Source organism: Rhagoletis zephyria, unplaced genomic scaffold (genome assembly GCF_001687245.7).
Source record: "Rhagoletis zephyria isolate East Lansing unplaced genomic scaffold, Rhagoletis_zephyria_1.1 Rzeph_scaffold_01960, whole genome shotgun sequence".
In the NCBI taxonomy this organism is placed as follows: Eukaryota; Metazoa; Arthropoda; class Insecta; order Diptera; family Tephritidae; genus Rhagoletis; species Rhagoletis zephyria.
This window is the reverse complement of record NW_016159044.1, coordinates 16,486-26,636: the sequence shown is the minus strand read 5'-3', so window position 1 is coordinate 26,636 and position 10,151 is coordinate 16,486. Positions and strand designations below refer to the sequence as shown.

The 10,151-nt window shown below is 35.8% G+C and overlaps 2 protein-coding genes and 1 pseudogene across 2 annotated transcripts; 1 reads left to right on the top strand and 2 right to left on the bottom strand.

Annotated features, from left to right (window-relative positions):
• Positions 1 to 4,059: 4,059 nt before the first annotated feature.
• On the bottom strand, positions 4,060 to 4,930 carry LOC108365694 (uncharacterized; annotated as a pseudogene).
• Positions 4,931 to 7,767: 2,837 nt separating this feature from the next.
• On the top strand, positions 7,768 to 9,731 carry LOC108365689 (uncharacterized). Its single transcript, XM_017619803.1, has 2 exons — positions 7,768 to 8,332; positions 9,431 to 9,731. The coding sequence occupies exons 1-2, from the start codon at positions 7,952 to 7,954 to the stop codon at positions 9,710 to 9,712; spliced, it is 663 nt and encodes a 220-aa protein (XP_017475292.1). The 5' UTR covers positions 7,768 to 7,951; the 3' UTR covers positions 9,713 to 9,731.
• LOC108365690 (uncharacterized) lies at positions 8,343 to 9,262 on the bottom strand. Its single transcript, XM_017619804.1, has 2 exons — positions 9,098 to 9,262; positions 8,343 to 9,063 (listed from the first exon to the last, which is right to left on the bottom strand). The coding sequence occupies exon 2, from the start codon at positions 9,020 to 9,022 to the stop codon at positions 8,507 to 8,509; it is 516 nt and encodes a 171-aa protein (XP_017475293.1). The 5' UTR covers positions 9,023 to 9,063; positions 9,098 to 9,262; the 3' UTR covers positions 8,343 to 8,506.
• Positions 9,732 to 10,151: the final 420 nt, after the last annotated feature.

The window sequence follows — 10,151 nt, the reverse complement described above, 5'->3', positions numbered from 1 at the left end:
TTTTTTTTGGATCGGGCCACCCATTTGGACGGAATAGACCGAAATAGTTGTGAGCGGTACTAAACCCCACCCGATATTTTTATAAAACACCCAGTAACCAAAATAGACATCACAGGTTTACCACACAGAAAGGGAATTCTAGTTACCTCATCCTTTCCCAAAGTTATGTCACACAGAAAGGAGAATTCTACGTAGTAAGGGTTATAATCCCTAAGCGCGGCCGAAGGCCGCCTACGCAGAAAGGTGTTCTCTGCAAAAGGTGTTCAGCCCCCCTTCTTCGGACGCAAGTTCAACTTTGTTTTTTCCTTGAAAAAAATCTAAATTTTGCCTATTTTCAAACAGCTCCCCAGAGGTCTGTGGGAGGGGTTGGGGGGGGGAGGGGTGACTTTTCATAAAGCGGCGTCAATCATCTTTCGTTTAGGGGGGATTTGTGTGGCCCACACCCCTCCCCCTCCGCCCCACCCCTAAATCCTTGTACAAATAGCTAAACATTTCCCAACATGAGTTCCGTTCTTTTATTGTTTTTCATTATGGAAGAAGAGCGGTTAGAAAAATTGAAGCGGAGAGTTTTACGAGATCACAACAATCCTCTGGAGCTGCCGAAGTCTGTGTAAGCAAAAGCAAAGCATTAAGTATACACGCAAATAAGTGTTGTCATTTGAGGCAGCATACTTGTGTTCTTACAGATTTGTAGCTCATTATCGGTTAAAAAAGAGGCATTTGTAATGGTAAATACTATCGAAAGGTATATACCTCGAACTTCCATTTAGCCAATTATTACGTTGTGCGCAGTGCTTCGCTTCCTAGCAGAAGGATCATATTAGCGTTCCGCAGGGAATGATATGAATAAGTTTGGGTAGAAGCACTGTATCTGAAATTTTAACACAAATGTTAAGACTTGGAGAATCACATTTGCCTTCAATGGGTCAAGTTGAAAATGGATCCAGACGAAAAAAGAGCGTCGAGGGATTATTTTTTACAACAAATTCAAAATTCCTTGCATCGTAGGATGTATCGATCGCATATTCAAATAATTAAACCTCATAACAATGAACATTTATTCTTCAACAGAAAAGTATGAATGCGATGATTGTAAGTAAATTTTACATTATTGATATTGAGGGTATGTAAGCAATTTTAAGTTTTTGTTAGATTTGTGATATATGATAATACGTGCAGTTGGTTCACGATACCCCGGCGCAAGCCATGATTCTTTCGTATGGAATGTAAGCAATGCGCGGCAATATTTTCTACGGGAATATGAAAATGGAGACCGATCATCCAGGCTACTGGGCGATTCCGGATGTGGTATCGAAGCATTTATGTTAACACCCTATTGGGATCCCCAATATGCAACTCCACAATACAAATTTAATAACACGCATTCCTTAGTCCGCAACATAACAGAGCGAACTATAGGTGTTTTAAAGAGCCGATTTCGTTGCTTGCAAGGAACTTTACACTATCAACCTAAGAAGGTAGTTAAAATTGTAAATGTCTTTTGAGTGCTGCATAACATCTGTCGGCAGTATAATGTAGAATGGAATGAAAATGCTAATTTTACTACATCAGAAAATGTTCATGAAGACACTTTTATGCTGCAAAACAGCAATATACAAAATGAGGGCCGTAGAATAAGGGATGAGATAGCTAATAGTCTTTAAGCAATAATGCATTATATAGTATTATCTATGTTCCATGCAAACTTTGAAGTTTTTTATGAAGAAGAGAGAAACAGAGGTATGTATTAATGCATAAAAGGTATTAAAGCAAATAGTTTATGTGTTTATGGAAACACCAACCACGAAAATGCAAATAGTTTACTCCCTGCATTTACATACGTGTTTTACGACTTCTTTTTTAATTACAGATAATTAATGCACGCGTTTTGTATGTAATGCATTTTACCAAACTTGTGTATGAACAAGCTATTGAGCAACAATACAAGAGAGGACACCACTTGGGAACGGGTGACGTAATCTTAGTGCTAGATAAAAAATTTGGGATCGTACTTTCGTATTGCTCATGCTATATGATCAGGATTAGGAGCTGGTTAAATAGGCAAAGGAAACAAAACATAAGGTGCGAGTGCTTGACTATTATCCAATGTATACACCTTACATTCGAACCGATGATGCAGAGACAGTCGACGAAAAAGTCTTTGCTTTGGGTGATTTAAAACCTATGAATTTGTGACAGCCATAGTTAAATAACGTGTCGCTTAAGTCGGAGGTTAGGCTTTGCAGGTTGCTAAGTAAAAGTTAAGTGAAGGAAATTAATGATGATTATTGAAGCATGAGGGAAATATGAATATTCCCTTTTTGCTTTGAATAATTCTTCTGCAGGTATCATCGGGAACCGTATCTTGCTCCAGTACCCATTTAACCAACAACGGGCACATGTCAAGAATGTCAATGAGGATTTTGTGAAATTGCTGATTCTGCTAGGAAACCATGGCAAGCTGGTGAAAGTGCATACGAAAATGTTGCATTCAAAAGTGCGAATATTCAACTAACGCCAAAACAAGTGGTATATGTGAAAATGCTGGACAAAAAACCAGAATCTATTGTCCGGTACGATGGAAAACCGGTTTATTGACAACAGGTTTACGTGGTTAAGTGGCACTTAAACATTTAGATGAATACTCTGAGAGTTTTAAAGAAATTTACTACCGAATAATTTAAATTTTTAAGCCTGTTGGGGATAACAATTTTTGCTTTTATTTAGTTAGGTGTTAAATTCAATTACGAAAAATTTCAGCCTTTTGAGGTACTTAGGCGGGTTGGGTACTTAAAAGAACCCTCTTAAGTCCCTCGATGCGGGTACTTAAGCGAAGATAATTATTGATGTAGTTACATCTTTTACTTATCTAAGATTTTTTAATTAAAATACAGTTCATTCCCTAACAAATACCATGTAAACCTAAGCTTAAGATTTTATAGAACACTTAAAGGAAAAAATTCATCAAATTTTAAAATTTTTTTCTCAGATGTGTTTTTTGAGCATACAGTTTTATAGCCCATTCAATTCTTGTGTGATAATGTGCAAGTTTCAAGTGGCTAAAAACTACCATTGATTTTTTATAATTGTTTTGCCGAAGGTGTGTAACGCTGCTACTGATATGGAAAATATGTAAATATTTTAAGGAATTTTAAAGGAGCACTTAAAAGGGGAAAATTATAGGTAAAATGGTAAATGGGCTACGAAAAATTGAGGTACTCAGGCGGGTTGGGTAAATAAGCGGGGAGGTACTTGAGAGAGGGATTTTCGTCAGATTGCATTCACATTGCCAAAAATGTTGGTTACTTAAGCGGGTTAAGTACTTAAGCGGGGGGGTACTTAAGCGGGTTTCGCTGTACAAATAACAGATTTACATACAGTCACTCACAAAAGTATTCGTAATTTAGTTTTAGAAAGTTCAGTAAGTTGAAAATTTGTCGAGTTTTCCTAAATTTTGTAAAACCTTTGAATCATTATTTTATATACCACTAGATGCAAAAACTTACGAAAGAAATGTACAAAAAACATTGCAAATATTAAAAAAAAAACACCGTACGGAAACATATTCTGGCTAGTTTGTGCCTACAAGTAAATAATTCGGTATTATTTATATACATTTAAAAAAGTTTCTTTCAAAAATATAGAAAACTAAAACATTCATTCTTGGGAATACTTATAAAACTAATTTGTACTCAAAATGTGAAGGTACATATCGCTAGCTTAGAGTGAAAAGTTGCTAAGTCCACTTATTATGAAAACTCATATCTTGATATAAGATGCTAGAGAAATTGAATACGCATCGTTTCGAAAATTATAAAGGTACTTGTTTTATTTTTTCCTCTTCATAAGCAATAAAAGGAAAATTTGCTAAGTCCAAAAGAAGCACCACAAATCCGATAAGGCGAAAATAATACGACATCTTTTAATAAATATTGAATCCTTCTGATTCTTATGGAGTTTTGCTGTGCTTCAAACGCGCAAAATGTTTGATTCAAAGTCTTGCGAAATAGTTAAAGAAAATGGCTATAGGAAGATTTTTTCCTCCTGTAAAATTTTTAAAATGGGACTTAGCAACTTTTCTTTCTAAGCTAGCGATTTATGAAATTAAAAAGGTTCACAACAGCAAGTCTTATAATTATTCCGAATCTCCTCTTCACGTTTTCTAGCAATTCAATAATTTTAGCATTAAAGGTCGTAAACTCCTGCGTTAAGTTATTAACGACATTAATTAATAGCCTATTCGATTAATTTCCTTCCTGTTGAATTTTTAACATTGCATCCATTTTATTTCGGACGTCCTGCTTCCATTCCTTATCCAACTGCATAAATTTGTTTAGACGCTCACTTGTGGTTTTCTTCGCTGTCGGGTTTTGAACTTGCGGACATTCAAAACGTGGACGTTTCGCAGAAGTTGAAGGCATGTCATCGTCACTAGATATGAGGTACTTTTCCTCGAGACCAAGTGCTGATCCTGAGACACCTTCAACACTTTGCACCATTCCGCAAATACGCACAATACTCTCCTCGGTCTGGGTCAGTGTATTCTTGGAGAAGGGTCCTCCACCAGTGCGCGTTCCAACTTCTTCTTCACCTCACTCTTCCAGTCCGTCCATACCTGAAATTAGAAGAAAATTAGAGAGTAACGAAGGGTTTGGCCATTATGCACGAGTACGCTTTGTTGATTGCCTTTTTCCAACCAGTTATATCCTTTGTAGGCGGGCCAGCACAGTGATTCGGATAGTTGCTGCCAAAGGGAGTCTACTAGTTGTTTATCCTTTTTTGTAAAGTCCTTGGCGATGTCCGTGTACTTCTCCATAAATTGCAGGAGTATATCATTTTGTGCCCTATTCTTATGTTTTCCCCTGGAAATACATATGTATATAATTTTATTATTAAACAGGAAGTGAATTTCATACCAAATATAATACATTTACTTACATTTTAAGAAAATAACCAGCTACTTCAATGCATAGCACAAACAAATAAGCAAAAATAGTAGGCTTTGAATGACCGTTTTAATTCCGATCACAAAACCGACAAACTTGGATTCTGCGACACCCAAAACCGATAAACACAATTTTCGAACATAAAAATTGATAAGATCGGATTTCGCGACACTTAACGAGAAAAGTTGACGGATTCAAATCCGATAAGGAGAACATCGGATTCCACGACATAGCTGATAGTATGTGTCTCCCCATCTATATTTTGGTATATCAACTGTATTAATTGATCAAACTTTGATTGCGTTTTCCCACAAAATTAAAATTTTGAAATAAGTCTGTAAATTGACTTTTACGGGTTTAGTGTGTATCGAAAAATATTTTTTGTAAGATCTCTATATATGATTTTCAGATGGCGATTTTTTGCGTACTGGTTGCCGTCACAAAGCATTTGAACCATTAAATCTGTTTTCTATACCTTCGTTAATACTATTCATATATGTGAATATTTATTTATAGCAAAACCAATGGTTTAAATGAGTAATTTACTCGCTTAAATCAGCAGAATATTTCAGGTGAAGCTCTCTGACCTAAAGCTAGAGATATTAAACAAATGGGCCAGTTAAATACGGGAAGAAAGGCAGCTCCCTACTGTAACTGAAATTCGCGTGTTTTATAAAAATCGTGAATTTTCTTGTGATAGTCATTAGGCGGCACTTTGTCTGTGTATAAAATATATACATATCGTGTCCTGAAATGAAAAAGGACGTAACAAGCATCATCGTTGAAATGCAAAAAGTCATAACTAATAAAAAATTCTAGCTTCACTTTTTGATTTATATGTTGGATTTAATCGAACTACAACTCTCCACATCATTTTATGAAAAAAAGATATTAGTCCCAATTTTTTCTATTTCATTTACGATGTTGTTACGTCTTTTTGCATTTCAGGTGACGATATACTTATTTACTTCAGAAGAAGAATTCTATGTTATAGGACAACGTGCCACTTAACATTTCTAAAATGTCGTTTTGAGAAAACACCACGTACCTTTTTATTTAATAATGGTTTTTTGTTGAACACAACCAATCACAGGCAAAAAATGTATACGCCCGGGTGTAATTTTTTGTGTTTGTGTATTTGGGTCTGTGTAAAAAATGCTGACCTTTAAAAATTATTTTAATGGTCAGTCCGGGATAATCCGGTAATTCTCTAGTACAGGGTAACAACCGCTAAAAAAGATCCGGAAACGTCGGGAGGGGCACCAATCGACGCGTTTCGGTCCCCGTATTAACAATCCGGAGGGAGGCTAATATTATTAACCATTTAAAAGTTATAAACAAAAAACTTTTTTAAATCTCGTTGTTTTGTATGGGCAATTACCCCGACAAAGATTCACTAAATCACCTGCTCTCACTTTTTAAACACTATTAAAATATATAATTTGACTTAATTATTAAACAAACACATAATTTTATCAACCTAAGATAGATTATTTTGTTACTAAAAAGAAGTTGGCAATCTTTGCGAACTGAAACGCGAGATTCCAAAGTAGCTATAGTACTGCCACTATATTAGTATTTCGTAATAATTCACTTTTCCCTACAAGGGGAGTGCAGTGTTCAATGCTTTTCGGTATCTTCTTTCGTTTGATATATATATTATATATATAAGTAATGAACATTTTTAATAAAAAATCGCGCGGCGCTTTTTCCATAAAAATCAGTACTTCGATAAATAATGAAAATTTTTAATAAAAAATCGCGCGCGGCGCTTTTTCCATTAAAATCAATACTTCCATAAATAATGAAAGGTTGCAATGGTAAAATCGCACTTGTGGCACTCCATGCCGCTTACTTTTAATTTCAGTTGAAATAACTGTAAACCACAAAAATAGCGCTGCCATGGTATAGCGAAATTCGCTATTATATTTTGGTTAGAATATTTTATTTAGGTGAAAGTAAAAAAAGAGGAAGAAGTGTATAGTGTAAACCGAGGGTAATAGCGCAAATGAAATGTGAAATAAAGTGGCAATACCAGCGATTTGAGGTTATAATAATTTTGGCAGGCGCAAGTTTGTTTACTCTGTTTTGAATATGTAAATGATTTTGTTTGCATAAAACAATAACCGGCGACGTTTAAGGGCCGGTTACTCAATGTCTGGTTAACACTAATCTGCGGTTAAACATCGTTATCGACGTCTTCGAGCCCATGCATACAAGAGGGAGTCGGTGACGTCGATAACTATGTTTAACCGCAGATTAGTGTTAACCAGACATTGAGTAACCGGCCCTAAGTCGTGTTTTAAAAGTGGAAACTGGTGATTTAGTGCATTTTTGACGTGGTAATCGCTCATAGAAAACAACGAAATTAAAAAAACAGTTTTTTGTTTATAACTTTTAAATGGCAAATAATATTAGCCCTCCCCCTCCGGACTGTTAATAGGGGGGCCGAAACGTCGTTTGGTACCCCTCCCGGACCTTTTTAAGCGGTTGTTACGCTATACTAGAGAATTACCGATACTCCTTACTAATATTATAAATACGAAGGTAAGTTTTTTTGTTATGCTTTAACTACTCAGTCGATGATAATGAAATTTCGTACACTGGTGTCATTTAGCCCAACTTAAGAGATAGGGTGTAGCACCATTTTTGGATGCAATTGGTGCCGTAGAATTATTCACTTCCCGCTCTATGTAGAGGCGAAAGAGTTCCCAGTTGGTTTTTCTGCGATTTCTGTAATCATGGTATGTTACTCTTTGGGCCATGTCTCACGATCAATATTTATTGACAGTACTGCGATCCGCGATCCAGATTTCAAAATTTCTAGAAATTTTGAAATCTGGATCGCGGATCGCAGTACTGTCAATAAATATTGAACGTGTAGCATATTTCGTTCCCGATACGTCAATACGTGTGTATTTCAAAAAAAAGTGGAGATTTAAATGTTAAAGGCGAACCGTTAATTATTGGATTAATTATTTATTTGGCAGTGGTAATTTTTAATAATGTCGGACGACGAAAGCGCACATATCCAGCCGGCGGTGTTGGGATTAACGAATGACCAAAGGTGTTTGAAGGAGTTTATCCTACAATTGGAAAGTATGCCGGAATTGTGGGATCCTTCGTCCAAAAGCTACATGAATAAAATAAAAAGAACGGCCAGACATGAGAAATTATTACTAATCTTAAAAAAAATTAATGATAACGCCACTGTAGGTGATGTCCGAAAAAAAATAAATTCTTTACGATCAAATTATCGCAAGGAATTCAAAAAAATTATTGACTCCAAGCGCTCCGGAGCTGGTACAGAAGACGTTTATATTCCAAAGTCTTGGATATTTAACGCTCTTCACTTTTTAAATAAAAATGAGAAGCCTGTTGACCTGGTTAGTAAATTTGTTTTAAAGATTTCCTTGAATTCTACTCATACTCTAGTGAATACCTAGCTATAAAGGTGGAAAGAAAAGAAAGTAGTATGTAGATTGTCTGTTGTTTTAAGTGAAAACTTTTATTATTCTTTTTTTTCATATACATAAGTGATAAAAATTGAGTGGCAAAAGTTAGCATCTATATTCGTCATTGTAATATTTGCAAAATTTGTCTCTTATAGTTTTGGCACATCTTGTTGAATTTCGCGCCGAACTGCTTTGTACGGTGGTTAATTGAAAATTATACTCATTGGAATTTGGTGCCTGATAATTAGAATCTTTCTGCGGGCTGAGACTTATGGCTTTCTGGAAAACTCCAAATTTATTGGCGAGGATACCAAACGCACACTCAATGACACATCTAGCCTTCGATAACCGTTTATTAAACAATTGCTCTTCTTGTGATACTCTTTTTTGAGGATAAGGCTTCATAATGTTAGGGCCTAGCGCGAAAGCTTCGTCTCCTATAAAAACATGTGGGAATGATTCCGAGGTGTTTGGCAATGGTGTCCATTCCGGTATATTTAAACGATTTTGTTGCAAACGCTCCCAGAATTTAGTGTAAAACAAGACACCACCATCAGACACGCGTCCATTGCATCCAATATCAACCATGACAAATTCCTTTTTAGCATTCGCAATAGCCATAAGAACGATACTGTATGTTCCTTTATAGTTATAATATAGCGCTCCCGAACCATTTGGACGCTTTATTTTTACGTGTTTCCCGTCAACTGCGCCGATGCAGTTATAAAAATTATGTAATACACGAAATTCATCAGAAACACTTCTCCACTCTTCTGCTGTACTAGGCATCTAAAAAAAGAAATTTGAAATCCATTTTATAAATAAAATATAAAATTAACTCTCAGTTTCACCAATCAATTTTAAAATTTATCAGACCGTTAAAATTTAAAATGACAAATTTTCCGAACTACATTTTATCATTTTAAATTTTAACAGGCTGATAATTTTAAAATTGATTGGTGCAAACGGGCATAAATGTAAAGAATTAAAATCAATTTTATTAATTAACAATAATTTTCTTTCTTTCAGAACCAGGTAGAATCGCAAAATGTGGACGAATTGGTGCAAGTTGAGGAGCAGACAAATAGAGAGGACTTATCTAACACTTCCTTTTCATCTATTAGCGAGTTGGCTCCTCCTCGGAAAAACAAAAAAAATTGTGCAGTGGGTAAACAAAACGAGCTAATTGAAAAGGCATGTTCCCTATTGTCTGCACCCCAAAGTTCTACAAACATAAACGCAACGGCATTATACTGGAGTGAAAAATTAGAGCATCTAAATCCAACGCAGCGTATGCTAGCTGTAAATTGAATTAGTGATATTTTATTTGAAGCAGAACTGGGTAACTTGAGACGTAACTCTGTTAAAATAATTGTATATCCAGACGCTTGCAACACGGATGTGTCATCAGCTCCGACACCAGAACCCACAATGTATAATCAATTACCACCATTACCACGTTTCTCTGAATCATCACCGCAACCAGATATTAAAGCTATTCGAGTCCAAAGACCGCCACCTATTTATGTACCACCGCCAACACCTTCACCAGACTCCAATTTTGGAATGCCTCTGCAGAGTGAATATATAACACCTAACTACCCACATACTCCGTCTCCTATTCTATCTTCGCAATCTAGTTTTTCCTCGCAATTGCCTCCAAGCGGCCAAGCAATGCTAATATACAATACTGAAGTAGGTGCCACTGAAGAAATAAAAAGCACAGAGGAATACTCACTAAGATCTCTTT